General features: G+C 42.7%; 1 protein-coding gene across 2 annotated transcripts; it reads right to left on the bottom strand.

Annotated features, from left to right (window-relative positions):
* Positions 1-78: 78 nt before the first annotated feature.
* Positions 79-18,896, bottom strand: tarbp1 (TAR (HIV-1) RNA binding protein 1). Of its 2 annotated transcripts, XM_033613993.2 has the most exons (29): positions 17,837-18,894; positions 17,648-17,745; positions 17,495-17,564; positions 15,273-15,427; positions 15,101-15,153; positions 14,900-14,997; positions 14,676-14,811; positions 14,492-14,588; positions 13,244-13,333; positions 12,978-13,125; positions 12,637-12,903; positions 11,606-11,703; positions 11,354-11,512; positions 11,046-11,275; positions 10,702-10,945; positions 10,399-10,587; positions 10,109-10,308; positions 9,951-10,022; positions 9,701-9,821; positions 9,038-9,148; positions 8,787-8,936; positions 8,606-8,692; positions 8,306-8,511; positions 8,130-8,211; positions 7,864-8,035; positions 6,416-6,601; positions 5,657-5,781; positions 3,396-3,532; positions 79-817 (listed from the first exon to the last, which is right to left on the bottom strand). In XM_033613993.2, exons 1-29 carry the CDS (start codon positions 18,771-18,773, stop codon positions 634-636), a joined length of 4,902 nt encoding a protein of 1,633 aa, XP_033469884.2. In that variant the 5' UTR covers positions 18,774-18,894; the 3' UTR covers positions 79-633. The 2 variants fall into 2 exon arrangements, 1 of the variants encoding a protein (XP_033469884.2); XR_004500933.2 differs by lacking the exon at positions 5,657-5,781 and having other exon boundaries at positions 679-817; positions 17,837-18,896.
* Positions 18,897-18,914: the final 18 nt, after the last annotated feature.

Below are 18,914 nucleotides of genomic sequence, written 5' to 3'. Positions count from 1 at the left end.
CACCTGTACCTTATTTAACCCCTTCACTGCCGCCTTTGATTATGCAATCACTAATCAAAATAAAAAAGATAACACAGGTTGATAAAACAGATAATGTCAAGGTTTTATTTATTCAACTGTGTAAAAAAAGTTAATTTAAAATCCTGAACTGCAATATAACATTAACAACACAGAGAATTATGTCATAACAAAATCAGAATTTATACATTATGTATAATAGTTTCCTGGATATGGACATTATAGTCCAGTCCTGGTGCCATGAGGAAAAATCTAATTGCTCACATAAACAAGACACTTCCCCCTCAAAGGGGAAATTCTCCATTAATGCATCTGCTCTGCCAACACAGAGATTGCCTCCATTAATATAACAGCATGCCCAGTGGAATATTTAGATGTAATAACCAGAGTCTCTCTCTATTCATGACTCTCATTAAGGCACAAGAGCAGCGATGATGACTGCTGACCACATTAAAACCTCAAAGGATGGAGTCCTCAGACAGAACATAAAAATCCTCAAGGTCCTGGCATGAACTGTAAGGAGCATCCTCATGTTCCCCGAGATGCTTTTCACACCAGAGAGGACCGAGAGAGGTCAGATGTCACATCCATGGGGCTGCACTGCTGGTTTCTTCCTCACTTTTCAGATTTGGAGTTGCCTTCAGCTGAGCCAGAGATGAGATGTTGCCGGGTATATTCCCAAATCAGCAGGGCAGCGCTCACATGCACGTTGAGTGACCGGGTGACCCCTTGTTGAGGGATTTCCACACACACGTCAAACATCTGGAGCAAGTTGGTGGGGATACCCTCTCGTTCATTGCTATGAGAAGGAGAAGAGAAAAATGATTTACTGTGCAGAAGAAAGAGGAAAATTTAGCACCTAGTAAACATCAATGTTACAACTGTTCAACAGAGTTTTTTAAAAAAGGTTTTTCATGTTCGGTGCCAGCTGATATTAAGTATTTTTAAAGGAATAATTAAATATTATTCTCATATCTGTACAAGAAATACAGAGCTGGAGCCAGCTGCCAATTAACTTGACTTAGTTTGCCTTTGCTTCGGTTTGTACCAGTTAAACAAACAATAAATAAAGTGTTAATTAATGAGCTTTAGAGGTGCTGGTGGGCCTTAACTTTACACAATATCCCCCCCATTTTCAAACTTAATGCTAAGCAGCTGCTGGCTCTTGCTTCATATTCATCATACAGACATGAGAGTGGTATCAATCTTTTCATTCTACTGTCAGCTGGTGAAGGAATAAAATTATGTTCAAATATTAAATTAAATCTGACTTTTGCTCTTACTAGGGAAGAAAGAGAATTCACTGACATAATAACATCAACTGAAATCCAGAATGACCTCAACAGAAGGTTACACAGTTCGTCTTTTCAATAGCAGGCAATATTTAGGATGCACTACTGTATTTTGTAAAACAAAATTAAAATAAGAAAAAAAATCAATAAAAACATTCCACTCATACACTGTACAAGAAATACTAGACATAGCCATCCTGATCTGTGTTGTGGAGGAGCAAGAGGTGGATCTGAGTACGAGATCACTATCATCAGACACTCTGTCATTCAAAGTGGCCACTCCCTTAATTATACATAACTTTAAGAGTTAATAAAAATTTAAACGGTGAGTTATATAGCAGAGTCCTGCATCAGGTCAGAGGCTACCTGTGGGTAACCTGCCAAGTGCCCCCCCCCCCCCCAAAAAAAAAGGTGATTCACAGGTGGCATTTTGCTTACTCTTTTTCCTGGCTTTGGTCCGGGTGAAAAAAGAACATGCAGGTAGGATCATGGTTGTTGAATGATAAATATATTATAATAAAATGAGAAGAATTAAGAGTTTTAAACCTCTGACTGCTGACTTTATGTGCCAGATCTATCCCCTGCACCAGTTGTAATATGAGAGTCAGGTGTGTTACTAACAGGCACTTTTAACTGAGGAGACATGCTGCTCAATATCATCAGAATAAGATAAAATATTAATTTCTAGTGTATTTCCTGAATTACCCTTGTTACGCAAAATATTATCTTAGTTTAAAATGTATGAAATGACCCAAAAACATCACTTTAAATGTGCTGCCTAGTAGAATTTTAACATGGGGGTCTATGGGGATTAGAGCCAGCCTCAAGTGGCCGTACAAGGAACTGCAATTTCTGGTACATAAGCGCTGGCTTCATTTTTCAGCCCCGGAGATTGCCACTTAATTCCACTACAGGATTTACATTGCAACGTGCATCCTGTCAGCACTGACTTCCTGACATCTGGTATGTAGCATCAGACCATCTGTTTTGTCAGTCTAACCCTTATGTGTATCATATACACCACAGCCCACATTTTTTGGTGACTGGATGTTTTTAATTTTAGCTTTTATTTGGCGTAATGATGCCATCCAGTTGATTTAATTTAAAAACCCTTAGCATGAACGGCCAACTTAATCTTTCATCATTTTCACAATTATGAGGAACACGCTTTTCATCAAATGAGTCACGAGCTCAAGTCCAAGAGCAATTCAAACTGTAATCAACTGAGTGTATACTGCCATCCAGCAATATGGGCCATGCAAAGCAAACATAAAGTGCTAATGAGTCTGGCGTTCAATGAGCCCACGGAGGGTGCCACACAGTAAGAACGCCTGATTTGATTAGCTACATTTATAGTGAGTGCAACTGGGTGAGATAATGGCGACCTGATGAGAGATTAGAGCCGGGCCATGCTGTGCTGGGGAGAGCACAGCTGGGAGAGAGCACTCGAGATGGAGCTCACACGCCGGGTGTTTAAGCTAACAGCTCTGCTCGCACCTCTGTGACTGAACAGGGTGAAACAAAACAGGACACCTACACAGACGTGATAAATATTAATCTCTCCCTCTCTGGCTGGGCAGCTGTACTGCCGCAGTGCACATTTAGTGAGGAGAGTGAATCATGCTTCAGTCGCAAACTGCACAAGCTTATAATTACAGTCATGTTCACTTCTGAGGAGCTACAAATGGTTTCATAAAACTGTTCTTTGTGTCCCAGCTGAGGAAAGCCACAGGGCAGCATTGCGACTTAAACTGCACTAGATGAAGGTTAAGGTTTTTCTGCTGCTGTCATCACACTGCTTGTATTGGTTTGTGTAATTTCTTTCCTGTATTCTTGTCCTCAGGGAGAGCCAATTATAGTCCAGCGTGCCCCGACAGGTACACCATGGAGAGGAGAGGCGCAGTCCCCGCAGGGAAACACACTAAACCGGTGAGATAACATTAAATAGCCCCGTCAGCTCACACCTTTATCTATGTGAGAGTCATAAGGGCATGGGAAGAAAGAGGCTTGCATGCATTTGTGCACACTCGGTCACGTGTAGCTTAGTGCATTGATGGAAAATTTAGTATTTCAGTGGTGTCATACCCCAGAAGTAGCAGGGTCTTCTCAGGGAACTGGTAATCCTGCAGGCTCTGACTGTTGGCCGTCTGTTCCACTCCAACAATACAGTACCCTTCACTCTTCTTTACCTGCAGGAAGTCAGCGAGCTCCAATGGCTTCACCTGATGGACACATATAGGTTATTGTCTTAGAGATGACGTCAATTTACCTTCCATTTTTTTACTGTTCAAACAATCAAGGTGAGACAAAACAGTCAATACACATTAAAGAGGATGGTCAGTCACACACAAAGTGATTGGGGTAGGTAATAATACCTCCTACATAGAAATCTACCACAGGCTGTCACACTGTAACATCATCAACAGCAGATGTATCACATTTTCTTCTCCACCCAGTCAGGGTGAGAATCACCAGAGGCCCCAGGATACAGTGCTTAAGTCATGATATAATATTATTTTAATGTGTTGCAATATGCTTAGTATTGCAGTAACATATATTGCAATATATTGTGATTTATTACCTTTTCAGCTTCAAATTATGTCCCCCCAAAAAAACACTGTCAACATCGTTTTATCTTATAAGATGATGTTTTCAATTGTATCTAGTGGACTGAAAAAGCTAATGATTTTATTATTATGGTAGGCTACCAAAAGTTTAATATGTATGTCATAATTTGATAATAATTAATACCAGCGTATCGATACGATATTGCCACACAAAAATATCATGTTACTACACTGTATCAATTTTTCTCTCAAGACTTGAAGAGGCACCAGGGTATGAACAGGTTTCAGTGAGCCACATTTAAGATTGTTTTAACTGAAGATTTGGATTTAATTTTGAACCCTGCTTTTCTGTTTACAGCCCTTTTCCATCTCAGCAGCTACTATACTAGAGCCAGAAATCTCAAAATTGAAGGAAAAAACGAAAAGCTTGGGGGATAGTATTTAGCATCCGTTTACAAACCATACGATTGTTTCCCCCAGTGCTCCACCACTGTTGCCTCTATTCCCCACATCTTTTCTAGCTCTTCTTTCAGCCCTTGGTATTTTTCAAGCTTCTTGTGTTCCTTCTTCCTGATGTTGATGTCGCTTGGGATTACTACATCTATCAACACTGCCTTCTTCTGTTGTTTTTGTCGATCCACACGATGTCCGGATGGTTAGCCATCACCAGTTTGTCAGTCTGGATCTGGAAGTCCCACATAACCTTAGCTCAGTCATTCTCAACCACGTTAGGAGGTGTCTGACACTCTGACCTCGGGACCTCCAGCCCATATTCCATGCAGATGTTCCTGTACACTATATCAGCCACTAGGTTATGGTGTTGCATGAACGCCTGCCATCGTTAATTAAAGGTAAATTGATGGTTAATTTAACTTCAGTTGATAGTTATTTTACTGTTATCAAACACTGAAATTATAATTAATAATGTTTGCCAACTAATTGTAATGTAAATGGATAAAATTTTATATTCTTTGCAACAATAAACTGTTAAAATACCATAAAATATGGCATGACTAATAATTAGTAAACACTGTTAATTATCAGTGTGGTTAGCACTGTTGCCTCACAGCAAGAGGGTTCCTGTTTTGGGTGCAGGAGCCCTTCTGTGCGGAGTTTGCATGTTCCCCCCGTGTCAGCGTGGGTTTTCTCCAGGTACTCCAGCTTCCTCCCACAGTCCAAAGACATGCAGACTGGGGATAGGTTGATAGGTGACTCTAAATTGTCCGTAGGTGTGAATGTGAGTGTGAATGGTTGTTTGTCTCTATGTGTCAGCCCTGCGATAGTCTGGTGACCTGTCCAGGGTGTACCCCGCCTCTCGCCCAATGTCAGCTGGGATAGGCTCCAGCACCCCTCAATAGGATAAGCGGTTAGAAAATGGATGGATGTTAATTATAATTTCATTGTTTGTTCACTGTACAGTATGTATTAACTTAAGTTTAATTATCTATCAAGTTACCATTCACTAATGATGGTTATTATAAACTATTTTCTTGTAATTTCAAAACAGATTTTGTAGTTTTGCTAGTTTTCTTGGTCACAGCAGAACACAAAGCTGTGAGAGGAACTACAGCTTCCTGCTGCATTGGTCTCAGCATCCATCTGCTCTGGCCGCTGCGTGCCCTTCACGTCGATCCTGGCTGAGCTCAATTTAATCCCGAGCTAACCAGGTCAAATCACACACTTCTCAGGTTGCTGCCCCACTGAGAAAAGCTATCTCACAGAGAGACTAGAAATCATGACCGCTAGAGTGAAATGTGGGATTGTTTTAATGCACTTCACCTCTAAGAGAGGAAGCCACAGCTCAGACGAGACGCTCAGGGACTGAAAGTGTTTGTCACTGACGTGGCGGAGGCTGTCTAGAACCAGAGCGCTGGCACCAAAGATCTCACAGGTCCTGCACAGACCTAAATCAACAAATAAACAGATGGGGACCTAAATGTGACATCTATCTACATATGTACTTTTAATTGTCACAAATCAACCTGTGGTTTAAAAAAACACTGTCTTTTGTATGCATTTATTTAAACATAATCTGTGGCAGTGATGACAGCAAATAAGGGCTACTAGTCTCATCATAGCACAGAAATAAAAAGCTACACCTGTGATGTCAATTGGAAGGGCAACTTTAAGTAAACCATTTACAGAACAGCTAAGCCAATGTTCTTGCTTACATAATCCAGCATCAATATTGGTTTTGAAAATGGGTCTTTTCCTCTATATACAAATTCTGATTGATTCAGCCCCTTATCATCGGAGACAAAAGCGCTGGAGTACCCTTTCAGAGAACATAAAATAGAAGTGCCTGTGAAGCTGGGCATCCCCTGTCCAAACTCTGATAAGAGGGCTTGAGAGATTGGTCTTAATGGCAGCTGTGTTTGACATTTCTGCTTGGATTATCATTGTGAAACCAAATAAAAGCCTGTGATGTTAGTTCTTTACAGTATTATACAAATCAACATTTACACATATTTCATTTTCTGAGAGACGAGGAAATATGACAAAAATGTGAAGAATGTAATTTGTCGTGCTGCTCCTGACCTCCTAGATTGGTGGGCTTGTCGATGAGCGAGGCTACCACCAGCAGGGCGCCATGCAGTTTGCCCAGTCGAGCAGCCCTCTGCTGAGGAACCAGCTGAAGTTCAGGCTCCTGCTCCTGGATCCCCAACCTCCAGGGAGTGATCTTCTTCTGCACCTCTGCCCAGCGCTCCTCCTTATTCTGCTCGCCTGGGAGATAAACAGAGTTTTCACATATTTTCATGGTCAAAATTTCAAAACTTTTTCATGAGGGCCCATAATGAAATGTCCATGACCATTTACAACTTGTGTACTTAACTTCACTTCAATTGTTAATTATATAATTATGGGTGGTCTGCGGACAAGGAGCAGTAGAACTCCCTGAGTGGGGGGAGTGACAGCTGACAGTTTGGTTGGCCCATTGGTTAATAATCATAAAGTGTGTTTTGTACCTTCAAACTACCACGCTCTACTTTCAGAGCAGTTAAAATGAAACCAAAGTGCACACCGGCGCTCTGAGTGACAATTAAATGCACCAGGCTGCCCATGTCAACTGCTCCATCTCATAAATGCAGTACAATCTAAAAATAGTATGAGGGCATAGGTAGGAGAACTTTGGGATTCATGACCCTACATGTTAAATCACACTGCCACAGCTTTATATTTTCTTGCCCCACTTGCCTGGCATTATTCAAAAACGTCAGATTCAAACTGTATTCAAATATAATTGGCATTCACGGGAGACGAAACATGGGGAGAAAATAAAGAAATGTATGTGATGATAAACAAAATGTCACTCATTGACGCATCAATACTGGAGCTACATTACGTCAGCAGCTACAGAAAATAAGTTTGCAGTTATGTAACACTACATGGAAGGTTATCCATGAAAGGTCACTGTAGCACACAAGATTTCATGGCTTTACCAAATTTTTTATGGATTTTATTAATCTAATCATTTCTCAAGGCCTGGAAAACAAGATTGTAGAATTCCATGACTTTTCCAGGTTTTCCATGACCATGGAAAATAGGTTGATCTTGGTGAATTTCCATTATCGGAATATATATAAACAACTTGTCCAGCAGCACCCAAAGAAACTGCTGGGCAACTAACAATCAAAAAAACAATAAAGATCTTCATTTATCACTGGCATATTTCATATTGAAAGACACCCATGCCTACTGCTTGTGAGAGGCAGACTATTTCAATTTCAGTTTTATTCATAAAGCCCAATATCACAAATCAGATTTTGCCTCAGAGGGCTTTACAGCATAGGACATCTCTCTGTCCTTGGACCCTCACAGCAGATAAGAAAATAACTCCATCAGAAAAACCCTTTAACAGGGAAAAAAATGGTAGCAACCTCAGGAAGAGCAACTGAGGAGGGATCCCTCTTACAGGACAGACAGACGTGCAATAGATGTCGTGTGTACAGAACAGATCAACACGAGGATCTGATGAATGACCAAACCTTTGTCCTGCTGGATCCAGTCTCCAGGCTGGAGCTGGCTCAGGTCAGGAGCAGGATTTCTCAGAGGAAAAGATAGACTCTCAGAGAAACATGACAGTTTCTCAAACTTCCAGGGTGGAATCCACTCATCATCGGCCAACTCTGACAGACTGGGGAAAGTAAAGAATATAGTCTAGGAAAGCAAAGATAGGAAACAAGTATGTTATTACACCATGGTACTGTGTTTCAGTGGGTTTCATCTGTTCAGCAGAAACATGCTCGCACACCTCAACACTGTAATCCCTGATAGGGTGAAAGGCACCAAAGAAGAAGTGCTCCTGAATCCTCGTCCAGTTCTTGTTGGCATTTCTAAATGGTGAGACAATAAAAAAAACGCTTAAATAAATACATTAGCATACTAAAACGAACTTTCTTTTGCGACTGTTGTAGCTGTAGCTCTCACCCAGTGCTCTGCATGGCCTCAGCCTGGTTCAGACAGGCCTTGATCACAGTGGACAGCCCTCCCAACCCATCAGCACTGTCCTCTGCCCTGTCTCCAGCCAAGCTCCACACCCTCTTCAGGGCCAGTAAGGCATACAGACGCACGCTGAAGTTGTGGTTGAAACACCACTGCAGGATGATGTCCAGCGCTTTATGCAAATGCAAAGCCTTAAACACACAGGGAGAGAGATGTTACAGATACAGAGAGGCGATGAAAGAGGAATGGTGTGTGAGTGGAGAAACAAAACATCAAAGGCTTTACCTTATCCTTCAGATTAGGAATGATGACATTGAAATGTACCAGGACTGACAGGAAGGTGCAGATGCTTGTTTTGGTCTTGTCATGATCCTGTACAGATAACACAGAGATGAGTCAATGATTTAACCATTCCACTCAGAACACAGTATTTTGTAGCAGATTGGTATTCACAGAGGGAGCTCACCCTGTTGAAGCAGCCCCAAAAGCTGTCCATGTGTTGTGGATAGCGGACGAGAATCAGAATCATCATCCACTCCATCAGGTACTTGACTGAGGCCTGGTTGCTGCAGAATCCAGCTTCAAACACACTGTTCAGCACAGCGGCGACAAACTCCTGTGCGCGCACGCACACACACACACACACACACACACACAGTGTTACTTTCTGAGTGGTTATTTCCTGTGTGATTGTACGTGTGAGTGTAATTGTCTTACCTCTCGGAGTTTGGGCAGCAACAGCAGCAGCGCTTGCCACACTCTGTTTTTGACACGATGCTGCAGGGAGTTGCTATAGTAACGTACTTTTGACTTTGATATGTCATTATCCTGGAGAGATTGGGCAGGGAAGTGGAAGGAGATAATGGAAAACGGTGTTAAGTGTTGTTAAATTAGCTGTAACTGATGCTCAACTCATTATCTTTATGAAAAAATGAAATTCAGAAAATCGTATCGCAAAACAAGTATTTATTGCCAACACATTACTTATTGTGGGGGATGAGAACATTACAGGAGGCGCTGAAATGATTTTAGGTTGCAATATGAAATGTCAGGATTAACATATCTGTGAAATATTCTCAGATTAAAAAAAAAAAAAAAATCAAGATATATGGGACACAATTCACAATACAGGAATCTGATTTAATTGCTCTGTGTTCAAATTGTCCACTTTTTTATATTTGAAAATAAAGACCTTGATCCAAAAAAAAATTTCTTTGTAGAGCTGCATGAACATAAACTACATTATCTTGTGGGTGATTTTGCACACATTACTATATCATACTGTATTTCGATACTGAAAAAATGTACTACTGATAATAAATTATTTTGTGACACTCATTTCAACTGTATCCCACAGACCAAATGCATTTATATGTCTACCTTTTTCAACAAATCCATGACCAGTTGCTCCATCAGTCTTTCATGCTGCTGATTCGAGGAATCCAGGCGGCTGAGGAAGGCCAGTACACATGTGCGTGGCAACTGGTCGTCCCTGTTATCACTGTAAAATAAAGGCAGTAGTTAAAGTATGAAAACATCTGCACAACAGGAGTGACCTCTGGTGGTACTATCTTAAATTGCAGCCATACAGAAGACAAATGGCAGCATGCTGTGGAGAACAGCAGCTTACCTTGTCACAGCCACATTGGCAGCACACTCTTCACCGAGCTGCTCCACATATGTTTGGATATCCTGGATGAGCCTTTGTGAAAGAGCATGATAGAGTAGTTAAAATAGCTCTGGGATTTTAAAAAAAAAAAAAATCAGAGAAATGGTGTTGAGAGTTACCGTTGATCTCTCCTGAACACAGGTCCATAGACACAAGCCTCTGTGAGTATGTTGATGTGGCTGAAAACACTGGCAAACACTGTGTCAGCCATGTCACCGCTGCCTCGGTCTGTGGGCAGCCATGTCTGACAGCAGTGTTGAAGCAGCACACCGAGCACTCCGCTCTTTGACTGAGACAGCTCTATCAGCTCAGCAGCAATCTGAAAACAATCACACCACATATATGTAACGTGTGATAGAAAATCATCATTCTCCTTCCTTTCCAAGTTAACCAGCATGACTTTATTCACCTGTTTCAAGGTGGCCAGAAGTGTTGGAGCAGAAATGTCCGTCAGCTCAAGCAGTTTTCCGTGGAAGGCCATGGAGACGAAACCTTTCAGGGCCGGCCAGAAATCATGGGCGGTGGTGTTAAGCCCCTGCACCAGCTGCCAGCTCAGAGTCACAGCCTCCACACACAGGGCCTCCTCATGAGGCAGTAGCTAGGACCAAGACATTGCCGAACCAGAAACACACTTTATCAAGTATTCTTCATCCTATAACTGCAAAGAATTTCTTGTTATACCTGAATACCTGATTTCAATTGCTTGACTCACTTTTGGCAGCACGGTCTCCATAAATGTGAGCACAGGCAGCACCAGGTCACTGGGCAGCAGAGCCAGGGCCTCCACACTGCAGCTCAGAGCGGCCTTGAGAGTCTCAGACACTTTGGAAATCTCTACAGACTCAGGGATCCCAACAGCCTTGATCAGGAAGCTCAGACAAATCCACTGGTCCCGCATAAAATTGGCAGCGATGCGTCCCCAGTCCTGCAGCAGATGACCCTGCATTCCTACATCACTGGAGAAAGAAATTATTTTACATTATCATGCGAGTCTGGTGTTTTAATACATCAAACACTTTAAGGCTTACTGAATAATCTGAGCAGACTTTCACTGACCTTGAACTGTCTCCTGTCTGTGGTTTGTGCAAGCGTTTATTAAAGTTTCCTAAAGAGGGCTGACTTTGGGGGGAAGTTGACACTGGATCGTAGAAGTACTTGTTCAGTGTTCTCAAAGCAGAAATGGTCTCTGATTGCATGTCAATCACTTCCTGCCCAACAAAACCACATACCATAGCCAGGGATGCCATAGAAACTGCCTTAGCTACCTGGTTTGCCACAGAGTGGATCTGGCAATGGAAAGACAATCAGTGTTGAATAATCAAGCAACCAAACTGATTTACGAAATTCCTGTCTGAGCTTTGTACCTGCTGGCTTGGTTCTTGCAGGGCCTTGATGCTGTACTTGATGAGTTTGGGGAAATATGTCTGCTGCATTTTACCGAGGTGCTGTGGTGTGGAACTGTACATGACCACCAGCTGCTTCAGGACACACAGATACAGCTCTGCCCGCTCCACGTCAAACAGCTGTGAAGACAACAGCACATGGACACATCACAGCTAGCCACTAGGGGGGGTCTATGCTAATGAAAGTGGGGGTGACTTGCATGACTTGTTTACCTCCTGCAGTTCCCCAAGCAGCCGCCTCAAGATAAACTCCTGGATTGGATCGACGTGTTTAAAAATTAGCCTCTCCATGGCAACCATCACAGTATCCTCTGTGAAAAGCAGAGTGACAACAGTTGAATGTCACATACTCATGAGTCACTTAATATGTGAACCATGAAAGGAAACGCTACAAGAACATTACAACAAGACATTAACAAACTTCGCTTTTTTTTTTCTATATGCATGTAAGGGCCTGAAGGATTTTGGCAGAGTTAAAGGGACAGTTCAGATCTTTTGAAGTGGGTTTATATGAGGTACTTATCCACAGGCTGTGTACTACATACAGTATCTGATGTCAATCGGCATGCCCCCAGTTTGAAAAAGCAGGTAGGAATACCACCAATGTAATGCTGTCAAAGGGTCAACAACAAAAGCTAAGCATCCGAGACGTCCCTCTCCCCAACGACGCTTTCCAGCTCCTCCTGGGGGACCCCAAAGCGTGCCAAGGCCAGATGAGATATGTAATCCCTCCGGTGTGTTCTGGGTCTACTGAGTTTATTTAGGAGGCTAAAATATGTTTTGTCACTGCCCCCGTCCACAGCAGTACATTGCCTAGCTTCTGAGGTGATACTCCTTCCTGCTTCTCCAAACTGGGGTGTGCCAACCGCCATCTACTGTATGTAATACACTGACTATGGATAAGTACCCCATACAACCCACCTAAAAAAAATCTGAACTATTTCTTTAATTGTAAAAAATCTAAATGTCTGAGGGCTGAGATGTGCTGTCATGAAGAAATTATAATTGAATAAACTGCTAATCAGAAGCTAGCTGGGTTTCCAAATAATGTTATGAAGGTTTTCTGGCTGGATTCTGCAAACTAACAATTGCTGTGTTGTAGACTGAATAAGAGAGGAGCTGGGAGGAGAGGAATAACGATTAGCTCACTGCATGAATGCACCGATCCATCTACTGTAACTACTGCATATGTATGAGGGCGGACTTGACAGCTGTAACGATGAATCAGTGTTGTCATTACGAACCTTGCTCCCCTCCAGCATGCTGACAGCTTGGTGTTCCTCCAAGCTGGAACAGTCGCAGCACGAGCTGCAGGCTCTTGTCACTCTTGCGCAGAGGCAAGTAGATGTTGGTGCTGACTCTGCTCAGGGTGTCCAGCAGCGGAGACAGTAGCGTCTCCAGAGCGTTACCGACCTCTGCTCCGAGTTGATTCCTCTCCATATCCACACACAGCAAAATGGCCCTGGCCAACTTATCGGCCTCTCTGGAGTCGGGTAACCTCTCAGTGTGACCTGGAGAGCAGAGAAACTAATTTATCTTGTCTATAGATAGAATCAGTCACTTTATCAATGACTGTCCCGCTTACCTGTGCTGGCTGGGACTCGGAGATAGGCGTGTATCTCGCTTTGAACGTAGTCTCTTACAGTTTCTTTCTTAGTGGCAGCACCAGCACAATCTCCATCCATAATCCTCAGCTTGAAAGTGCCTTCATTGTCCAACAGCCAGGCACACGCCTGCAGCAGTGACACAAATATGCAGGGTACCAATTAGTCAATTATACAACTTTCCTAATGCGTCATTAAAAAATATTTAGGATGAGTTTTCCCCTGAAATGTCTCTAAAACAGCATACCTGATTCCAAATCTGCGTCCCTCTACACAGTGACTCATCTGCACGGAAATCCATCAGGAAACTAAAAACATCATCGAGGGTCACCAAGCTCTGAAATGAGATATTTCAGTTATGCAGCTCACTAACTTTAAAGCTGTGTATGAAAGCACAGGGGCTGGACAAAATAACAGAAACACCTTAGGACAACACACAACACAGCAGCCCTACTGTGTTTGGTTTTTGTTGTGACTCTCAGAGGTGTTAATTTTGATGCTTTAGTTTGTGGTGTTACTGTGAAAAATGTCCCCATCAGGTGTCATTCAGTCATTTCTGTTGGATATTAACATTGACAGACTGATCCTCTTTGCAAGTCCTCACACCTGAAAGGGTTCCCACATCTGCTTACACATCAAATTCAAGGACTTCTATGACTTTCCAGACCCAATTCCCTCAAATTTTAAGTCAAACATGGCGAAGTTTGAGAGAGAGCGTGCGGCTATTGATGCACTATTATGCACTTTAACAGGCTGCTTGTTTTCTATGTGTTGTATTTAGGTTATCTAATTATTTGTTATAGGTCTATCTTAAATGTTATTTATTGTATGCTGCTGGACCTGGGTAACAAATTTTGTTCCCTCATGTATTTAACATGTTTGAATGACAATAAAGTGAACCTTGAACCTTGAGATTCGCTTTTCTGCTTGCTTTCAACTGCTTAAGCTGGATCATTCGACTTCAGTCACTAATGCACACCATGAGACCATCGCACTTTCTCAAGCCAGGCGACGCTCAAAAAAATTACACAACTATGGGAAACACACGTGCAGACAGTGGAACCTAACCAACTTACTAATGTTAAGTTTAAAAAATATTAAAAGAACTTAACTTTCCATTCTTGCGCAAAATATATAAATTCAAGCACTTTCGATGTCCTATGTCTATTTATGCCTATTTTTAAAAACTTTCAAGATGTTGATTTGTTCTTCCCCTCACACTCATAAACTTTCGAGAATTTCAAGGACCTGTGGGAACCCTAATTTGATGAGGTGAAACTAGCAATTTTATATATACTTTTTAATTTTGGTTTGATAAATATCTTCAATGATTAACTGTGAATCAAATTTGTTATTAATTGATTTTCTGTTCATCAATGTTAATGAACTATTAAACAATCATTTTTTTATACATTTTTTTTTTTATTACAAAATCACCTCCGTGGTCTCAACTTGACCCTCATCACTAGAATTATGTCCATTATCTGTGTCGTACCACTTCTGTGAGACGGAGGGCGGTATTCAGCAGGAAGCACTGAGCAGCACCTCTCAGCAGGACTTGATGAGTGATCATGGTGCAGCGCAGCACCTCCCTGTAACACACAGCAGATAAATGAGCTGCCATATCAAGCGTAACCAGCTCTGACACAGTCTGTCTAACTGTAACCATGATGAGGTACCTGAGAGCGGTGAGCCCGGCGATCCCCACTAGTGGGCTCGGGGGGAGTTCAGATAGAGCTTGAGAGAGGAAGAGGAGGGGTACTGCACACCAGTGCTTCGAGCACAGCTGCTGAATCATCTGCAGCAGCAAACAGCCTACAAAGCAAACACAAAGGTCAGAGGTGAAAATGCATTTTAACCATGAGAAATCAGTCAGGGCTTTGTGGCTTCAGTTTTCCTGTACCTCTGTGCTCTGATGGTAGGCTGCTGAAGAAGGAGGCCATGAAGACTTGGAGTTTAGCCCCGAGTTCAGGACAGTCTCCTACTCTCTGCCCGACTGACCTACATGTGGACAGACGGTTAATGAAAGCTGGTGCAGAAAACACTTCATAACGTAATTCCTGCTTTGATTTATCGGCTTAGTGTATTGAGTTTAAACCCACACCTTTGGAAGAGTGAAGATTCAGACAAAACATCCATAAAGGGGCCCACAATGAACTGAGGAGCAGACCAACAGAGGAGGAAACATTAACGCACATATTTAACTTTGAATAATTTCTGTCAAATTGAACAGATCAGCCTAAATCACATTAAATAAACTGTGTGTGAGCCTGTACCTGAGAAAAGGCCAGAGCAAAGGCTGGCTGCTGGAGGACATGCAGCTCGAGCAGATGACACACTCCCTCTCTCATTAAGGATTTATTCTCACTGTGGAACATGCGCTGGTACACACACAGCAGCCAGGAGGGGTGGAAGAAGACTTGACCTGAGGCTGCAACACAGACAGAGAACTGACAAAGAGGAACAAACTACCAGGTTGGCACTTCACACAACTGCTTTTCTGCTAAATTACTTTTGTATCTTTTAGGCTTCAGCAGTATCTAATTTTCCATACCTTCATACCTTCCTGATATTTCACAGGGGTTTATGGTATATGATGATATTTATGTAAAAAGCAAACAAAAAAAGGCATAAGCTGAGCTACTGATGACAGAAGTCACTGTAAAACGCATGAATATGCTGTGTGTCTGTGTGCAGACAGCCTACTTTGGCAAGTCTCACTGGGTGTAAATACTCATGGCTCAGAGAATAATGAACAGATATGAAATAAGTGCCCATCTTGCTGGAGGACACTTGTTAGGGCGGCGGCTTTCTGAGAATTCTCAAGAAAAATAAACTAGATCTGAAGCTGCTGGTGACCTTTTATCGCTCCCCAACTGAGAGCATGCTCACATACTGCATCACGGAGTGGTACGCTGGGAGCTCCGCTGCAGACAGCAAGGCTCTGCAGACGGTCATAAACACAGCCCAGAGGATTATTGGATGCCCTCTGCCCTCCTTGGAAGAGATCTCCAGCTCCGGCTGCCTCAGAAGGTCCAGCTCTATCCTCAATGACTCCCACCCAGCACCTCATCTGTTTGACCTGATGCCCTCAGGCAGGCACTACAGGTCATTGAAAGCCTGCACATTCAGACTAACATACAGTTTCTTCCCCTGGGCTGTAAGAGTGCTAAACAAACAATAATCACGTGCAACAGCTACACTGTGCAATATTTTAACCACTGTCTTTTATTGTTTTTATTTATTTTATCTTTTGCTATTATAGCCCTTATATAGCTGTGTATATGTCTTGTTTTAAAAGCACTAATGGAGTGGCACATGTAATCTCATTATATTTAATATATAATCACAATAAAGCTTTCTATTCTTTTCTATTCTAATCTATTCACATCAGTGGGCTGAATAGAGATGATGTGTTGAATAAAAGTTCAACATCTCATGATAAAGTTATGTGGCAGTATCAAACAGGGGCAGAGACATTTCTCTTTTTCACCAGTCCTAAAAGGTTATTTTCACCACTTGCCATCTGTCTCAGCTCAGCAGCCTGTTCAACTAGTAGAGCCTGACCTCTAGTGGCCTGTACTGTGCACTACAATACATCGCCACAATACAGCATCTCTGTAACAATTTAATAGAGAGGAATATATGTATTTTGAGGGTAGTGAAAGTCATACCTTTGGGATTTCTTTTTTTTTAAAGATATTTTTGGGGGCATTTTTTAGCCTTTATTTGATAGGACAGACAAGTGTGAAGGGGGGAGAGAGAGAGGGGGAGTGACATGCAGCAAAGGGCCGCAGGCTGGAGTCGAGCCTGGGCCGCTGCGGCAACAGCCTTGTACATGGGGCGCCTGCTCTACCACTAAGCCACCGACGCCCCACCTTTGGGATTTCTACAAAGCCTGGTATACTGTTATACCTTGATACTGCCCAAGCTTAGTAAATTTATTTAGTTTTTTGTACAGATATAACCAAGTTCAAATCAAGACTTTTACAGACCTTTTTAATATATGAAATTAAAGACCAAACCTGAAACAGTAATACACATTATATATACATGTGTGTGTTTATGTGTGTGACGCACGTGTAAGTACTCTTTGCAAGTAAACACAGTGATGTCAGTTCAAAATGAACAGTAACGAAAAATGACAACAATTGGGTGAGTTTAAGTTTAATGTAGTAAATGTCTGTCATAAATGCTACTTATTATTACTACAATATTCAGAGAAATACCGTGGGTAAAAAAATATTTTTATTCGGTCTGTCCAATGATTGCAAACAGTCACTGGTTCTGTCAGGCTGGAGTAATTTTCACGGTAATGTGACTGAAAATATTTAAGGCCTATCAAATCAGACAATTTAAGACTTTTTAAGGACCTGTTGACACCCTGTGCAATTGGAAAAAAAAGCCAAAAATGCATGAAATAAAACTCATTTGCTGAAAAGAGGCGGAGAAGAATTTAAAACTCATTTTTTAAACAATCATAAAAAAAATGTATTACCTTGACTATCATTCACTGTTGTTTGGATCAGTGTGTCTATTCTGTTTAGAACTGGCCGGACGACATGAACCTGCAGAGGAAAAAGAGACAAGCAAGCTGCATCTTGATGCTCAAACTGACAAAAAATCAACAGTCATGTGTTGGATTCTCTACCTGGTTTTCCTCCAGTGTCTCCATCACCAGTGCATAGTCCTCCCAAAACTCTCTGAGCAACTTGCTCCTGTTAGGAGCCCATTTGAATAAGATCTCATCTGCAACAGTTTCAAGAACAGCATGTAAACAAACCAAACAACACCAGTGAAATTAGAGTTGGTACAGTGTCAGCATATCTGAGCATCTCACCTTCCTCTGATGGAGAGACAGGACAGTCCACCCCCTCCTCCTCTGACAGGGCCACGCACATTTTCAGCAGGTACAACGCCCTCTTACGTGACAGGCTGTCTCTGTGCGTCAGTCCATCCTGAACCATCCTCCAGAATTGGAGGGACAGACGAGGGTCGGGCTCACATGAGGAGGAGGAAGATGAAGAGGAAGGAAGGTAGTGAGGTTTCAGCAGGTGGTCTGACAGGGCGGTCAGACACAGCAGTGCCCGCTCTGTGACCACAGGTGTGCTGTCAGTGGAGTGCCAGCTGCACAGGTCATCCAGGATCAACTTGAGGATGCTTGTTAACCTCGCACCGCTGCAGCAGTTCAGGACAGTTAGGAGAAGCCTGACTGTGATTTTAGACACCAATGCATCAGGGAGTGTTTTGATGCATGACAAGGCAGATGACACTGTGGTGAGTGTGAGCTGTTCATCAGCTGACAGAGAAGGCACAAGAGCAGCCATGACTTCAATGGCAACCTCCACGCTGAGTCGTCCCGGAGCGGGCACCTCCTCTTCTGACAGCTGGAGCGACGGCAGGACAGACAGAGCCATTCTCCCCGGGACAGTCTCATCACACAGCGGGACACAGATGTTCAAGAGTCGGCATGCAGCAGCAGTGCTCTCCCTGCACCGCATGTCCTCACCGGCTTCTGCTGATATCCTGGAGAGCAGAGGCAGACACTGTGTCCAAATCATCGAGTCGATTTTACTTTTAATAGATCCTCTTTTCGCAGCTGAAAACGTAGTCGTGTCCGAGTCGGCCAAGAGGGGTCCGAGTCCTTCAATGAAAGCTGTCAGCGCTTCCACTCGCTCCGTCCCCGGCCATGAGTCACGCGGCCAGGTTAGAGACTCAAACAAAATATCGTAGTCAGGAGAGCTGGACAATAACGCGTTAATTAAAACAGAATACATTGTAGAGAGACGCTACACTGCCAACAACAAGCAAGCTAAAGATACCCTGCTACCTGCTCTTCTCACCGCGTCCATGAGCTACACGTTTTTACAGTCGGAATGTAAACTTCCGCATACGTAACCTCAAAGTCTCGCGAGAGC

Source organism: Epinephelus lanceolatus, chromosome 17 (assembly GCF_041903045.1).
Source record: "Epinephelus lanceolatus isolate andai-2023 chromosome 17, ASM4190304v1, whole genome shotgun sequence".
Taxonomy (NCBI): Eukaryota; Metazoa; Chordata; class Actinopteri; order Perciformes; family Serranidae; genus Epinephelus; species Epinephelus lanceolatus.
This window is presented reverse-complemented; position numbering and strand designations above follow the sequence as displayed.

Bases quoted from the DNA above. Each gene is read 5' to 3' on its own strand.
- tarbp1 (XM_033613993.2), bottom strand. From the start codon at position 18,773: ATGTATTCTGTTTTAATTAACGCGTTATTGTCCAGCTCTCCTGACTAC. The intron at 11,704-12,636 runs GTTCGTAATGAC...TGCTTTTCACAG, and splicing joins GCATGCTGGAGGGGAGCAAG to AGGATACTGTGATGGTTGCC. The intron at 10,309-10,398 runs GTGAATAAAGTC...GATTGTTTTCAG, and splicing joins TTCTGGCCACCTTGAAACAG to ATTGCTGCTGAGCTGATAGA.